General features: G+C 40.3%; 1 protein-coding gene across 1 annotated transcript in view; it reads left to right on the top strand.

The window, feature by feature from the left end:
• Positions 1–16,606, top strand: part of TTN (titin) — a 282,533-nt gene that overhangs the window by 214,801 nt on the left and 51,126 nt on the right. Inside the window, exons 246-271 of the mRNA XM_054699459.1 lie at positions 14–316; positions 411–692; positions 786–1,085; positions 1,182–1,484; positions 1,580–1,888; positions 2,002–2,283; positions 2,409–2,708; positions 2,803–3,096; positions 3,193–6,159; positions 6,464–6,784; positions 6,879–7,163; positions 7,260–7,559; positions 8,269–8,571; positions 9,025–9,300; positions 9,406–9,705; positions 9,798–10,100; positions 10,405–10,704; positions 11,188–11,475; positions 12,147–12,443; positions 12,531–12,833; positions 12,925–13,230; positions 14,105–14,392; positions 14,486–14,776; positions 14,861–15,148; positions 15,576–16,163; positions 16,250–16,354. Coding sequence (XP_054555434.1) covers positions 14–316; positions 411–692; positions 786–1,085; positions 1,182–1,484; positions 1,580–1,888; positions 2,002–2,283; positions 2,409–2,708; positions 2,803–3,096; positions 3,193–6,159; positions 6,464–6,784; positions 6,879–7,163; positions 7,260–7,559; positions 8,269–8,571; positions 9,025–9,300; positions 9,406–9,705; positions 9,798–10,100; positions 10,405–10,704; positions 11,188–11,475; positions 12,147–12,443; positions 12,531–12,833; positions 12,925–13,230; positions 14,105–14,392; positions 14,486–14,776; positions 14,861–15,148; positions 15,576–16,163; positions 16,250–16,354 — 10,482 coding nt within the window. The remainder of the gene's footprint in view (positions 1–13; positions 317–410; positions 693–785; positions 1,086–1,181; positions 1,485–1,579; positions 1,889–2,001; positions 2,284–2,408; positions 2,709–2,802; positions 3,097–3,192; positions 6,160–6,463; positions 6,785–6,878; positions 7,164–7,259; positions 7,560–8,268; positions 8,572–9,024; positions 9,301–9,405; positions 9,706–9,797; positions 10,101–10,404; positions 10,705–11,187; positions 11,476–12,146; positions 12,444–12,530; positions 12,834–12,924; positions 13,231–14,104; positions 14,393–14,485; positions 14,777–14,860; positions 15,149–15,575; positions 16,164–16,249; positions 16,355–16,606) is intronic.

The following is a 16,606-nucleotide window of genomic DNA, read 5'->3' as shown; positions in this document are numbered from 1 at the left end:
CTTACACTTACAGCTGTACCAGAACGTCCAGAAGACCTGGAAGTCAAAGAAGTTACCAAAAATTCTGTTTCTCTCACTTGGAATCCGCCGAAGTATGACGGTGGATCAGAAATTATTAACTATGTCCTAGAAAGCCGTCTTATTGGAACTGAGAAGTTCCACAGAGTTACAGAGGACAACTTGCTCAGCAGAAAATACACTGTTAAAGGCTTAAAAGAAGGTGATACCTATGAGTATCGTGTCAGTGCCGTCAATATCGTTGGACAAGGCAAACCATCATTTTGCACCAAGCCAATCACTTGCAAGGATGAACTGGGTATGTGTCTAATGTGGTTTATACTTTGAAAAGTAAGTAGATGTATCATAAGTCATCAGTAAAACTGACTTGCTTTTATAATTACAAATTTCAGCTCCTCCAACACTTGAACTCGACTTCAGAGATAAACTCACAGTTCGAGTTGGTGAAGCTTTTGCCCTCACTGGTCGCTACTCAGGCAAACCAAAGCCCAAGGTTACTTGGTTTAAAGATGAAGCTGATGTGCTAGAAGATGATCGCACTCAAATAAAGACCACTCCAACAACACTGGCTCTAGAGAAGACCAAAGCCAAACGTTCAGATTCTGGCAAATACTCTGTGGTCGTAGAGAATAGTACAGGCTCTAGGAAAGGTTTCTGTCAAGTGAATGTTGTTGGTAAGTATTACTTAGCAAAAAGAATAGATATTCTGTTATTTCCAAAGCAAGAGTGGAAACATTTTTTTGCTGTGTGTTTTTTTTTTCCTGCAGATCGTCCTGGCCCACCAGTAGGACCAGTTATTTTTGATGAGGTGACCAAAGATCACATGGTTATCTCATGGAAGCCACCTTTAGATGATGGGGGAAGTGAAATTACCAATTATATTATTGAGAAGCAGGAGGTGGGGAAAGACATTTGGCTGCCTGTGACATCTGCAAGTGCTAAACCAACATGCAAGGTTTCCAAGCTGCTTGAAGGAAAAGATTATATTTTCCGAATATATGCTGAAAATCTATATGGAATAAGTGATCCTCTGGTGTCTGATTCAATGAAAGCCAGAGATCGTTTCAGTATGCATTTTATTTCTTTTTAATAATTCAATGTTTGGTATTGTTAATAGAAAGAATTACATTTCTAACACATTTTGCTAACATTTGTTATCACAGAGGTTCCTGATGCTCCTAATCAGCCAATTGTTACAGAAGTTACCAAAGACTCTGCACTAGTAACTTGGAACAAGCCCCATGATGGAGGAAAGCCCATCACCAACTACATCTTGGAAAAGAGGGAAACTATGTCTAAACGATGGGCTAGGGTGACCAAAGAGCCTATCCATCCATACACTAAATTTAGAGTCCCCGATCTTCTAGAAGGGTGTCAATATGAATTCCGGGTTTCTGCAGAAAATGAAATTGGTATTGGAGATCCAAGCCCACCATCCAAACCAGTCTTTGCTAAAGATCCAATCGGTATAGTATTAAAGTACTCAACATTTATATTACCTAATTTTGTTTTCAGCTATATTCTAATGCTTTTTTGGTTTCTTTTTTCTTTTATTGTGTAGCTAAACCAAGTCCACCTATAAATCCTGAAGCAATAGACACAACATGTAATTCAGTTGATCTAACTTGGCAACCACCACGTCATGATGGTGGGAGCAAGATTCTGGGTTATATTGTTGAGTACCAGAAAGTTGGAGATGACGAATGGAGAAGAGCCAATCACATTCCCGAGTCATGTCCTGAAACTAATTATAAAGTCACCGGTCTTCGGGATGGTCAAACCTATAAGTTCAGAGTACTGGCAGTCAATGAAGCTGGCGAATCGGATCCAGCTCATGTTCCTGAGCCAGTGCTAGTAAAAGACAGACTTGGTGAGTAAAATATTCTCAACTGCACTCACAAGGAAGATAGGTGTCTCATTACATAGGCTTACTTATAAAATAGAGTAACAAATCAAATCTGAAAATTCTGTTCTTTATTCTAGAACCCCCTGAGTTGATTCTTGATGCCAACATGGCAAGAGAACAACACATTAAAGTTGGTGATACTCTGAGACTTAGTGCCATCATCAAAGGAGTGCCATTTCCAAAAGTAACTTGGAAAAAAGAAGACAGAGAGGCTCCAACGAAAGCAAGAATTGATGTTACTCCAGTTGGCAGCAAACTTGAAATTCGTAATGCTGCCCATGAAGATGGTGGAACTTATTCCTTAACAGTGGAGAATCCAGCTGGTTCAAAAACTGTCTCAGTAAAAGTTCTTGTATTGGGTAAGATTTTATATTTATGATGTACTTAAGGTACATAATAGCATATGAAAAATAAAGTTTGATATATTTTGAGGTCTTATCTGAATTAAAACACTTTTATAACTACATTATTTAACACTTTTCAGATAAGCCTGGGCCACCTAGAGATCTGGAAGTCAGTGAAATTAGGAAAGATTCTTGTTACCTGACTTGGAAGGAACCACTGGATGATGGTGGTTCTGTTGTTACCAACTATGTGGTTGAGAGGAGAGATGTTGCCACTGGCCCGTGGGCACCGCTTTCAACTACATCAAAGAAAAAGAGTCACTGGGCAAAACACCTTAATGAAGGCAATCAGTATCTCTTCCGAGTTGCTGCTGAGAACCAGTATGGACGTGGTCCTTTTGTTGAAACACCTAAACCCATCAAGGCTCTGGATCCTCTACGTAAGTTGCTTTCTCTGGATTAAAAAAAAAAAAAGTATTGTTTGACTGTCTTTGAGAATATTACTAATTCATCATAATTTCTTATATTGAAAAGAACCCCCAGGGCCACCCAAGGACCTACACCATGTAGATGTGGACAAGACCGAAGTCTCCCTGGTTTGGAATAAGCCAGATCGTGATGGTGGCTCTCCAATCACTGGATATTTGGTGGAATATCAAGAAGACGGCACCCAAGACTGGATCAAGTTCAAGACTGTGCCAAATTTAGATTGTGTTGTTACTGGACTACAACAAGGAAAGATCTATAAATTCCGTGTCAGAGCTGAAAATATTGTAGGTCTTGGGCTTCCTGATACAACTATCCCAATAGAATGTCAAGAAAAGCTAGGTAACTTTTGTAACAGTGTTATTATCATTTTAATTCTTTTTAAAATTATTCGTATTATAGAAATGAAAATTTAATTTCCACATGTTTAATTTCCAGTGCCTCCATCTGTGGAGCTAGATTTGAAGTTAATTGAAGGCCTTGTGGTAAAAGCGGGAACGACAGTCAGATTCCCTGCCATCATAAGAGGTGTACCTGTTCCTACTGCAAAGTGGACAACCGATGGGAGTGAGATTAAAACAGACGAACACTACAAAGTAGAAACTGACAATTACTCATCAGTACTTACCATTAAGGACTGCTTAAGGAGAGACACTGGAGAATATCAAATCACAGCTTCCAATGCAGCTGGAAGCAAAACAGTAGCTGCACATCTTACTGTTCTTGATGTTCCAGGTCCACCTACAGGTCCTATTAATATTCTGGATGTTACTCCTGAATACATGACTATCTCTTGGCTGCCACCTCGGGATGATGGAGGAACCCCTGTGATAAATTATATTGTTGAGAAAAAAGATACAAGGAAAGACACATGGGGTGTTGTCTCTGCAGGATGCAGTAAGACAAAGCTGAAAATCCCACATCTGCAAAAGGGCTGTGAATACGTTTTCCGAGTTAAAGCAGAGAACAAGATGGGTATTGGTCCTCCCCTTGACTCCACACCTACTGTTGCTAAACATAAGTTTAGTCCTCCATCTCCCCCTGGTAAACCAGTGGTTACTGACATTACTGAAAATGCTGCAACAGTGTCCTGGACTCTGCCAAAATCTGATGGTGGCAGTCCAATAACTGGTTACTATGTGGAACGTCGAGAAATAACAGGCAAATGGGTGAGGGTCAACAAAACACCTATAGCTGACCTGAAGTTTAGAGTGACTGGACTCTACGAGGGAAATACATACGAGTTTAGAGTTTTCGCTGAAAATCTTGCAGGACTAAGCAATCCATCACCAAGTTCTGACCCAATAAAAGCCTGCCGGCCCATCAAGCCACCTGGACCACCTATTAATCCTAAACTGAAAGACAAGAGCAAAGACACAGCAGACTTAGTATGGACAAAGCCCCTCAGTGATGGTGGCAGCCCCATTCTAGGCTACGTAGTAGAATGCCAGAAAGCTGGCACAACACAGTGGAACAGGATTAATAAAGATGAACTCATTAGGCAATGTGCCTTCAGGGTACCTGGGCTAATTGAAGGAACTGAGTACAGATTCCGTATAAAGGCAGCTAACATTGTGGGAGAGGGAGAGCCAAGAGAACTACCAGAATCTGTAATTGCAAAGGACATCCTTCATCCTCCAGAAGTAGAACTTGATGTTACTTGTCGTGATGTTATTACCGTTAGGGTGGGCCAAACCATCCGCATTCTTGCTCGAGTTAAAGGCAGACCTGAACCAGACATAACTTGGTCCAAGGAAGGCAAGGTATTGGTCAAGGAAAAGCGAGTTGACCTAATCCATGATCTACCTCGCGTTGAGTTACAAATTAAAGAAGCTGTTAGAGCTGATCATGGCAAGTATATCATCTCAGCTAAGAACAGCAGTGGGCATGCCCAAGGTTATGCTATTGTGAATGTCCTTGATAGACCTGGACCTTGCCAGAACTTAAAGGTTAGCAGTGTAACCAAAGAGAACTGTACTATTTCTTGGGAAAACCCACTAGATAATGGTGGCTCAGAAATAACAAATTTCATAGTGGAATATCGCAAACCAAACCAGAAAGGTTGGTCAATTGTTGCTTCAGATTGCACTAAGCGATTAATCAAGGCCAATCTTTTAGCCAACAATGAATACTATTTCCGTGTTTGTGCAGAGAATAAAGTTGGTGTTGGGCCAACCATTGAAACAAAAACTCCAATCCTGGCTATTAACCCTATTGATAGACCAGGTGAGCCCGAAAACCTTCATATTGCAGATAAAGGAAAGACGTTTGTCTATCTAAAGTGGAGGCGGCCTGATTATGACGGTGGCAGCCCAAATCTCTCATATCATGTTGAGAGAAGGCCCAAGGGCTCTACTGACTGGGAAAGAGTGCATAAAGGAAGCATTAAAGAAACCCACTACATGGTTGACAACTGTGTTGAAAACCAGATTTATGAATTTAGAGTGCAAACAAAGAACGAAGGTGGAGAAAGTGACTGGGTGAGGACAGAGGAAGTCGTCGTAAAGGAAGACTTACAGAAGCCTGTGCTTGATCTGAAATTAAGTGGTGTGCTAACTGTCAAAGCAGGGGACACCATTCGACTCGAGGCAGGGGTTAGAGGCAAACCATTCCCAGAAGTTTCATGGACCAAGGACAAAGATGCTGAAGACTTAACAAGGTCACCAAGGGTCAAGATCGATACCAGTTTTGATTCATCTAAATTTTCTATGACTAAAGCAAAGCGAAGTGATGGTGGTAAATATGTAATTACGGCAACTAACACAGCTGGCAGTTTTGTGGCCTATGCCACTGTCAATGTTTTAGATAAACCTGGTCCTGTAAGAAATCTGAAAATAACTGATGTGTCCAGTGATAGGTGTACTGTTCGCTGGGATCCACCAGAGGATGATGGTGGCTGTGAAATCCAAAATTATATTCTAGAGAAATGTGAGAGCAAGCGAATGGTTTGGTCTACCTATTCTGCTAATGTCTTAATACCTAGTGCCTCAGTGACACGTCTCATAGAAGGAAATGAATATATTTTCAGAGTCCGTGCAGAAAATAAAATAGGCACAGGGCCTCCAACAGAAAGTAAACCAGTTATTGCAAAAACGAAATTTGATAAACCTGGCCGTCCTGATCCTCCCGAAGTCACTAAAGTGAGCAAAGAAGAGATGACTGTTGTTTGGAATCCACCTGAATATGATGGTGGAAAGTCCATCACCGGATACTATTTGGAGAAAAAGGAAAAACATTCCATTCGATGGGTCCCTGTTAACAAGAGTGCAATCCCTGAAAGACGTTTGAAAGTTCAGAACCTCTTCCCAGGACATGAGTACCAGTTCCGTGTCAAGGCAGAAAATGAAATCGGAATTGGAGAACCAAGCTTGCCATCAAGACCAGTGATAGCAAAAGACCCCATAGGTACGATGTTTTTGCTTTTTCTAGTACTACACCAGATTTTCATCTCAAGCACAGACATAGTAAATAAGTAAATCCATAACTTCAGAACTTCATTTTAACCAGTATTTTTCCAAATAGATATTTTACCAAATAATCTAAAACATGCAAACAATGGCAGATTCTAATTTTATGAAAGAAAATAAGCATCAGTGTTTGAGAAACTGAATAACCTATCTTGAATTTAAAAATTGCCTATATAAAACTGCACATTACAGTGTCACTAGTAGTAGTTAACCATGTGAAATTTATTCTTATACATTTTCAGAACCACCTGGTCCACCAACCAACTTCAAAGTAGTTGATACAACCAAAAGTTCTGTAACTCTCAGATGGGGGAAACCGGTATATGATGGTGGTGCACCAATAATTGGATATGTTGTGGAAATGAGACCCAAAATAGCAGATGCATCACCTGATGAAGGCTGGAAAAGGTGCAATGCTGCAGCACAACTTGTCCGCATGGAATTCACTGTTACCAGCTTGGATGAAAACCAGGAATATGAGTTCAGGGTATGTGCCCAAAACCAAGTTGGCATTGGGCGCCCTGCAGAACTAAAGGATGCCGTTAGACCTAAAGAAATCATTGGTGAGGCCCTACTTTATTGCTTGATTCACTTAACTTCTCATTTGATTTCTCCACATTCTGAAAATTCAACTAACGATTTTCATGTCACTTGCAGAACCTCCGGAAATCGATCTGGACGCCAGCATGAGAAAACTAGTCACAGTGAGAGCAGGATGCCCCATCCGTCTATTTGCCACTGTGAGAGGGCGACCAGCCCCTAAAGTCACTTGGCGAAAAGTAGGTATTGATAACGTGGTCAGAAAAGGACAAGTCGACCTGCTTGACACTATGGCCTTCCTCGTCATCCCTAATTCTACCCGTGACGACTCGGGAAAATATTCCTTAACACTTGTCAACCCAGCAGGAGAAAAGGCTGTGTTTGTGAATGTCAGAGTCCTAGGTGGGTTACTAAAATGTTTTTCCTCTTCTTCAAAAATGTGTTCATTAATAACGATGCTGAAGGGACATGCATATATGATTTTGTGGTTCTTCACAGATACTCCTGGACCTGTGTCTGATTTAAAAGTTTCAGATGTCACTAAGACATCATGCCATGTTTCCTGGGCCCCTCCTGAAAATGACGGCGGGAGCCAAGTCACACATTATATTGTGGAGAAGCGTGAGGCAGAGAGGAAGACTTGGTCTATAGTCACCCCAGAAGCTAAGAAAACAAGCTTCCAAGTCACCAATCTAGTCCCTGGGAATGAATATTTCTTTAGAGTAACCGCTGTCAATGAGTATGGCCCTGGCGTCCCAACGGACATCCCCAAACCAGTGCTGGCATCAGATCCTCTGAGTAAGTAATACCTTTTCCTCTTCTTTTTAACTACGGGCCCCAACTTTAGCAAGGTCAAGATATCACATTTTATTTCTCTTTTTTTCCCATAATTTTTCATTGAAGTAACACTGCAATGTAACATGATTTGTTTCTGATGTCATCAATATAAAGCAACATGTATATACTACATTAATTTCACAACTAAATAACCAATTCTATACTTCACCATACATTCGACCCCTTTTACCTGATTTACCTACCTCCCTTTTCCCTTCCCAGCTGGTAAGCACTAATTTGATCATATTAGTGATCATAAGTTTGTTTTTGTTTTATTCAGTGCGTGCAATTGTTTGGTTTCTCTATATATGAGTGAAATCATAGGGTGTTGATCTTTCTCTGATTTATTTCACTAAACATAATACCCTCTAGATCCCTCCACATTGTTGCAAATATCAGGATTTCATCTTGTTTATAGCTGAGTAGTATCCAATTGTGTATATATACCACATCTCCTTTACACATTCATACATTAAATGAACACTTAAATGGTTTCCAGCGCTTGAATATTATGTATAATGCTGCAATGAACATTTTACTCTTCTGCTGAAAAGAATTTAATTTGTAGAAACCCAAGCAATATAATAAGGAATACTAAAACTTATGTACGCTAACAAAGGGACTTGATTAGGTTATTTGGACAGTTTTCTAAATGATACTTTTCTTCTAGGTGAGCCAGATCCTCCAAGGAAACTAGAAGTTACAGAAATGACAAAGAACAGCGCTACATTAGCCTGGTTACCTCCCCTGCGTGATGGAGGCGCTAAAATCGATGGCTATATCATTAGTTATAGAGAAGAAGATCAGCCTGCAGATCGCTGGACAGAGTACTCTGTGGTAAAAGACCTCAGCCTTGTTGTTACTGGCCTAAAAGAAGGAAAGAAGTATAAATTCAAAGTAGTGGCCAGAAATGCTGTTGGAGTCAGTTTGCCTAAAGAAACTGATGGAGTATATGAAGCCAAAGAGCAGCTGTGTAAGTAGTTATTGTCGTTTTTATCATGTGGTAAAGATTTTTAGAATTTTCTTTTGACATGTGGACATTTCTTCTTGAGTAATCAAGGTCCAGAAATACTTGGAAAATCATATAGGACAGTAATTTGCAAACATTTGGGCCCACAAACACATAGTAAATAAACTATAAATCATGACACAGTGTGTGTGTGTATATATATATATATATATATATATATATATATATATATATATATGAGTTTCTTGAAACAATACCTACCCTTATTAAGTATGCTGCACTCTGATATTTTCTCTTCTATCACATTCTTCTTTACAAATATTAGCTGTAATGCAAAGACTAATTTAAAGAACTAATAAGTTGTAACCCACACTTTGAATAACATGCTAGTATAGTTCCCCAGCAGAGAAAAGTTAACTTGTACACAAAATTAATGCATTTTTATCTTACTTTCAGTGCCACCAAAGATCCTTATGCCAGAGCAAATTACTCTTAAAGCTGGCAAGAAACTCCGGGTTGAAGCCTATGTGTATGGAAAGCCTCATCCAATCTGTAAATGGAAAAAGGGAGAAGATGATGTGGTCACATCCAGCCACCTGGCAGTGCATAAAACAGACAATTCTTCAATTCTGATCATAAAAGACGTCACTAGAAAAGACAGTGGTTACTACAGCCTCACTGCAGAGAACAGTTCTGGGTCAGACACTCAGAAAGTCAAAGTTATCGTAATGGGTAGGTTGAACCTTAGACTAATGACTGTGTAAAACATGAGGCTCAGAGATACTTTCACCAATCAAATCTCTGTTCTTATGTTTCTTTCCTCTTGGGTTCACGCAGATGCACCTGGGCCTCCTCAGCCTCCATTTGACATTTCGGACATAGACGCTGAAGCTTGCTCCCTGTCCTGGCACATCCCCCTGGAGGACGGCGGCAGTAGCATCACCAACTACATAGTGGAGAAGTGTGATGTGAGCCGAGGTGACTGGATCACAGCTCTAGCTTCCGTCACCAAAACTTCCTGCAGAGTTGGCAAGCTGATCCCAGGCCATGAATACATCTTCCGGGTCCGTGCTGAAAATAGATTTGGCATTTCAGAGCCTCTCACATCTCCAAAGATGCTGGCTAAGTTCCCATTTGGTATGTTTCTTTCAGGGAGAAAAATACTTTGATTTTTTCTCTAATCTGTTACTTATAGTAGAAATGGGCATTTCCCTTGTCTTCATCTACAGGTGTTCCTAGTGAACCAAAGAATGCAAGAATCACTAAAGTCAACAAAGATTGCATATTTGTGGCATGGGACAGACCAGACAGTGATGGAGGGAGCCCCATTACTGGCTACCTGATTGAACGCAAAGAAAGAAACAGTTTGCTCTGGGTGAAAGCTAATGATACTCTTGTCCGGTCAACTGAATATCCTTGCGCTGGCCTTGTGGAAGGGCTTGAGTATTCATTCAGAATCTATGCCCTAAACAAAGCAGGATCCAGCCCTCCCAGCAAACCAACAGAATATGTAACTGCAAGAACGCCAGTTGGTAAGTTCCGTTTTTAGGTTGGTTTGGTTTGGTTCAGTGTTATGGAGGCACATTTGCATCTTAAGAGTCTGTGAAGATTCAGAAATATGTGTTCTCTCTCATTCCATGAAAACAAACTTCGTATCACTCCCTGACAATCACACAGCGAGCACTCAAAAATCGGTATTGGCTAAATTATTAATAAAATGGATGATTGTCATCTTGTTAGGCTAGTTACTTAGCAGCAGGGGTAATAATGTGAAATATGGATATTTAAAACTTCTGCTATTCAGATAAATGCTGAAAACACCTCTTTTGGTTTTAGATCCTCCTGGAAAGCCTGAAGTTGTTGATGTTACCAAGAATACTGTATCCCTCATCTGGGCAAGACCAAAACACGACGGAGGCAGCAAAATTATTGGCTATTTTGTCGAAGCTTGCAAACTCCCTGGTGATAAGTGGGTGCGGTGCAATACCACACCTCACCAGATTCCCCAGGAAGAGTACACAGCTACCGGTTTAGAAGAGAATGCTCAGTACCAATTCAGAGCAATTGCCAAGACAGCAGTAAACATTAGCCAGCCTTCTGAACCTTCTGATCCAGTGACCATCATTGCAGAAAATGGTAAGATTCTATAGCAGATTACAGACAAGGATGGACAGCACTTGTGGTGTTCATCTCTCTTAATAAAAAACTAAGCCTACATCTATGGGGAAAAGAACAAATAAAATAATTGGAACTTTGCAAATAGACACTAAAAAATTCTGGAGAACCCTAATAACTTGTTAAACTAAAAAGTAGCATACAAAACTGTGAGAACTATATGATTTCAAAAAATAGACATGCACAGAAAGAGGACAAAGAAATTTACCAAAATGATAATAATGAGAATTTAAAGGTGTTGTAATTATGGGTGATCTGTGCTTTTTTTGTTTTTATTTTCAGCGTTATTAAATTTCCACATTAAACCTGCATTTGTTTTATAATGAATATATTACTTTTTAAAATCTCTCTTTGAAAGATACGAGCATATGATTTTCCCACTGTTATAAAAAGAATTATGTCATGTAGTTTTGCTTATATTAAATCCTTTTTTTTTTTTTCCAGTTCCTCCCAGGATAGACCTCAGTGTGGCTATGAAATCTCTGGTTACCGTAAAAGCTGGGACAAATGTTTGCCTGGATGCTACTGTCTTTGGTAAACCAATACCAACAGTTTCCTGGAAGAAGGAGGGCACACTGTTAAAACCAGCCGAAGGCATAAAAATAGCCAAGAAACGGGAACTGTGCACCCTGGAGCTGTTCAGTGTGAACCGAAAGGACTCGGGAGACTACACCATCACTGCCGAAAATGCCAGTGGTTCTAAATCAGCCACCATTAAGCTTAAAGTATTAGGTAACTAAAGTGTTTCCTTGGAATCTCATAGTCTACTTGGATTAGTGTGATGTGGTAGAATTTACAAAACCTTACGCGAGAAGACACGTCCTGATGCATCTTTTGTAACCACAGGATTATTCTTTTCACAGAACTATATCATTTTAGAGCTAAAGAGAGCACTAGAGAGGGCCTCCCCGGTGGCGCAGCGGTTGAGCGCTGGGTTGCGAAGCTGCACGCGGCCTCTGCGGCGCCGGTTCGATCCCCGGCTGCTCCCCGGCCACCGGAGGAGGGTCCCACATGGCGTGCAGACCTCTCCTGCCGCCCGCTGCTCCCCTCAGCAGTGTACTTCGGTCCTTCTGCCTGCTCTGCTCCCCGCTCTGGCTCTGGTGAATTCTCTCACCCTCCCGCGCTTCTGACTGTACCCAGTGCATGTATGAACAGAACAAACAAACAAACCAGCAAACAAATAAATAAAGCATGCCTCTTAAAAAAAAAAAAAAAAAAAAAAAGAGAGCACTAGAGATTTCATTTTCCAGTTACCTAATTTTACATGTGAGAAAACTAGGATTATGAAAATTTAAGTAACTTCCAAGGTCATAGAGCAGCCTAGGCCTCCAGACCTCTCCTCTGTACTCATTCCCCATTTACATGTATTAGCGAAACACTTCACTCTGTTTTCCTTCTTTCAGATAAACCAGGTCCTCCAGCATCTGTTAAAATCAACAAGATGTATGCAGACCGTGCAATGCTTTCTTGGGAACCTCCTCTTGAAGACGGGGGCTCAGAAATCACCAACTACATTGTTGACAAACGTGAAACGAGCAGAGCCAACTGGGCACAAGTCTCTGCTACCGTGCCCATCACCAGCTGCTCTGTGGAGAAACTGATTGAGGGTCATGAGTATCAGTTCCGAATCTGTGCTGAAAATAAATATGGAGTGGGTGACCCAATATTCACTGAACCAGCCATTGCTAAAAACCCATACGGTAGGAACATTTTGCTGTCATTTTTCATTTTGCTTTTTAATTAGTACCTTTTAGATTAGGAAATTAACTTTTCATCAATCTTTGCAGACCCACCTGGTCGCTGTGATCCTCCTGTTATTAGCAACATAACCAAAGATCACATGACAGTAAGCTGGAAACCACCAGCAGATGACGGTGGCTCACCGATCACTGGCTATTTGCTTGAAAAGCGGGAAACCCAGGCACTTAACTGGACAAAGGTCAACAGAAAACCTGTTATAGAAAGAACGATAAAAGCAACTGGTCTCCAAGAAGGCACTGAATACGAGTTCCGAGTTACAGCTATAAATAAAGCAGGACCAGGCAAACCTAGTGATGCATCCAAAGCTGTTTATGCCCAGGACCCTCTGTGTAAGTTTTCATTGAAAGAATCCCCTATCTTGTGTTATGCATTCAACAACCAGGAGTGTGGTTTTAATGAAGTTTCTTTTATTATCTGCAGATCCTCCTGGCCCACCAGCTTTTCCTAAAGTATATGATACAACGCGTAGCTCCGTGAGTCTATCTTGGGGCAAGCCAGCCTTCGATGGAGGTAGCCCAATCATTGGCTACCTTGTTGAAGCAAAACGAGCTGACTCTGATAACTGGGTGAGGTGCAATTTACCACAGAAGCTGCAGAAAACTCGCTTTGAGGTTACTGGCCTGATGGAAAACACAGAATATCAGTTCCGCGTATATGCAGTTAATAAGATTGGCTACAGTGACCCCAGCGATGTGCCTGACAAACACTGCCCCAAGGACATCTTAAGTAAGTATGACCAGGAGAAATATAGAGAGGTGGTTCCCATCAATCATATTGTAAGAGGGACACCAGAACTTCCTTAAGTAGATTTATTTACTTACAAGATTTAGAGCTGATAACTCTAGCAGTATACTTCAGGAGAGCTGGGTTGGAATTTTATGTATTATATAACAGGTCAAATGGAATGCAAGATCATTTCTGGTTTTTAAAAGTTTTTCACACTTATATGAGAATTTCATGTCTTCAAAAGGGTATGGAATATAAGAATTTTATTCTCAAAGTAGACATTTTTAAAACTAAATAAAATATTTTATTATTATGGTTTTTTATTTTCCCTTCTAATTCATCTCTCTCCTTAAGGATGTAATTGGCAGGCTTCCATATTAATTTCCCTTCTCATTTTTTTTTTCTATTTACTCATTCTCCCTAACCATTTTACCATTTATTTTGAATATTTGGTATTATATTTCACCCCCTAAGTACTTTACCTTCTTCAGTGAAACGAAGAGAGCCAGATTTTGTAAGAGAGAGACTTCATTGAATATATAAAAGGCAAACAAGAATGGAAGAGGGCCAACTGTCTACTTTAATTACAGAGAGCTTGAGAGTATGTAAGTCATGAGAAGAGGAAGTATAAATACCCCATGGAAAAATTACAAAATATAAGAAATAAAATATAAGAAAGTAGATTAACAATAGATACAGAGGGTTAAAATGGTTGACAAAAGATTTGAAAAATATATTTAGGGTTTTAAAAATCAGTTTGAAAAAAATCTGTTATAGAAAAGAAACATATTTTAGAAGTTATAAGGCCAATCCCTGAAAATACATTTGAGCATTAAACTAATACTTTGACTTTCTTCACTCCAAAATTAAACAGTTCCACCTGAAGGAGAACTTGATGCTGAGTTGAGGAAAACACTCATATTACGTGCTGGAGTTACAATGAGGCTGTATGTACCTGTAAAAGGACGTCCACCTCCAAAGATCACTTGGTCAAAACCAGGTGTCAATCTAAGAGAAAGGATTGGGATGGACATAAAGTCAACTGACTTTGACACTTTCTTGCGCTGTGAAAATGTGAACAAATACGATGCAGGAAAATATATCTTGACCCTAGAGAACAGCTGTGGTAAAAAGGAATATACCATTGTAGTGAAAGTGCTTGGTAAGTTCATTTGAAAAAAATCATGTATGTCAAAAAATATGGTTGATTTTTTTTTTCACACATTCCTTTCTTATTTATCCACTATTCATTCAGATACTCCTGGGCCACCAGTCAATGTGACTGTCAAGGAAGTATCCAAAGATTCTGCTTATGTTACCTGGGATCCTCCTATTATTGATGGTGGAAGCCCCATCATAAACTATGTGGTAGAGAAACGTGATGCAGAGAGGAAGTCCTGGTCTACAGTGACAACCGAGTGTTCAAAAACAAGCTTCAGAGTATCTAACTTGGAGGAGGGAAAATCCTACTTCTTCAGGGTGTTTGCTGAAAATGAGTATGGAATTGGTGATCCTGGTGAAACACGTGATGCTGTCAAAGCTTCCGGTGAGCACACAATTGTCATCACTTTGAGTGACATCTAACCTCGGTTATCTGGGCCTTACACTCATGATTTCTTCTTTGCTTTAGAAACCCCTGGACCAGTTGTGGACCTGAAAGTGGTGTCTGTAACTAAGTCATCTTGCAACATAGGCTGGAAAAAGCCACGCAGCGATGGTGGAAGTCGAATTACTGGATATGTAGTTGACTTCCTGACTGAAGAAAATAAATGGCAACGAGTTATGAAATCAGTAAACCTTCAGTATTCCACAAAAGATTTGACTGAAGGGAAGGAATATACCTTCAGAGTGAGTGCTGAGAATGAAAATGGAGAAGGAACCCCAAGTGAAATCACTGCCGTGGCAAAGGATGATGTCGGTAAGACTTCACCCATACATCTCCAATTTCCCTTTACTTTCCCTTTACTGAAAGTGTACTCTTGAGGAGTACACAAGTTTATATAAAAATTCTTTAAGAATTATCATGATGATGGGCCTCCCCTGGTGGCACAGCGCTGTGAAGCTGGCTGCAGCCTCTGCAGTGCCAGTTCAATCCCGGCCGGCCAGCGAGGGTCCCACATGGTGCGGCAGACCTCTCCTGTCTCGCCTGCTGCTCCCCTCAGCAGTGAAATTCGTCAGTCTGCCTGTTCTGTTCCCCACTCTGTCTCTGGTGAATCCTCTCACCCTACCGCGCATCTGGCCTGTACCCCAGTTCTTGTATAAATAAATCTTTAAAAAAAATTATCATGATGTGAAAAAGTTAACTGTCTAGTCTTAAAAATACTTTTATTTCTGCTGTTTTACAGTGGCTCCTGATCTTGACTTAAAAGATCTACCTGATTTGTGCTACTTGGCTAAAGAAAACAGCAACTTCCGTCTTAAGATTCCCATCAAGGGCAAGCCTGTTCCATCGGTATCCTGGAAGAAAGGTGAAGACCCTCTAGCTGCTGACACAAGAGTCAATGTTGAGTCAACTGCAGTTAATACAACTCTTGTAGTATATGATTGCAAAAAATCTGATGCTGGAAAATACACAATCACACTTAAGAATGTTGCCGGCACCAAAGAAGGAACTATCTCTATAAAAGTTGTTGGCAAGCCAGGCATCCCCACTGGACCAATCAAATTTGATGAAGTCACAGCAGAAGCAATGACCTTAAAGTGGGGTCCTCCAAAGGATGATGGAGGTTCTGAAATCACCAACTATATCCTAGAGAAGAGGGATTCTGTAAACAACAAGTGGGTGACATGTGCTTCAGCAGTCCAGAAAACCACCTTTAGAGTAACAAGACTTCATGAAGGTGTGGAATACACCTTCAGGGTCAGTGCCGAAAATAAATATGGTGTCGGAGAGGGCCTGAAATCAGAGCCAATTGTTGCTAAACATCCATTTGGTAAGTGTCTTAAAGTCAGAAAACAAAGTAAAACATGATTTTAAGAAATTCTTTATTATAAATCTTGGATTTTTAAATTTTTCTAGATGTGCCTGATGCTCCTCCACCTCCCAATATTGTGTCTGTCAGACATGATTCAGTATCTCTAACTTGGACAGACCCCAAGAAAACTGGAGGGTCTCCAATTACAGGTATTTATTAGCCTTATATACTTTAGTTTTCATATTGAACTCCCCCCCATAAAATGTTGAATGTATACGCCTTCTTTACAGCACGACTTGCACAAACAATAATTTTCCCTTCAATATGTCATGTATTCTGTATATTAAGCATTAACTTAAGCTATTTAATTATGCTAATATTTAATTTCAGTGAACCCCTCTTAACATAACAGTAGATAAAGTCTTTCCTAGTAATAATGCCTATTTTTGTGAGTTAAAATT

This window comes from Talpa occidentalis, unplaced genomic scaffold (genome assembly GCF_014898055.3).
Source record: "Talpa occidentalis isolate TD23 unplaced genomic scaffold, MPIMG_talOcc4v2.1 talOcc4.3, whole genome shotgun sequence".
In the NCBI taxonomy this organism is placed as follows: Eukaryota; Metazoa; Chordata; class Mammalia; order Eulipotyphla; family Talpidae; genus Talpa; species Talpa occidentalis.
This window is presented reverse-complemented; position numbering and strand designations above follow the sequence as displayed.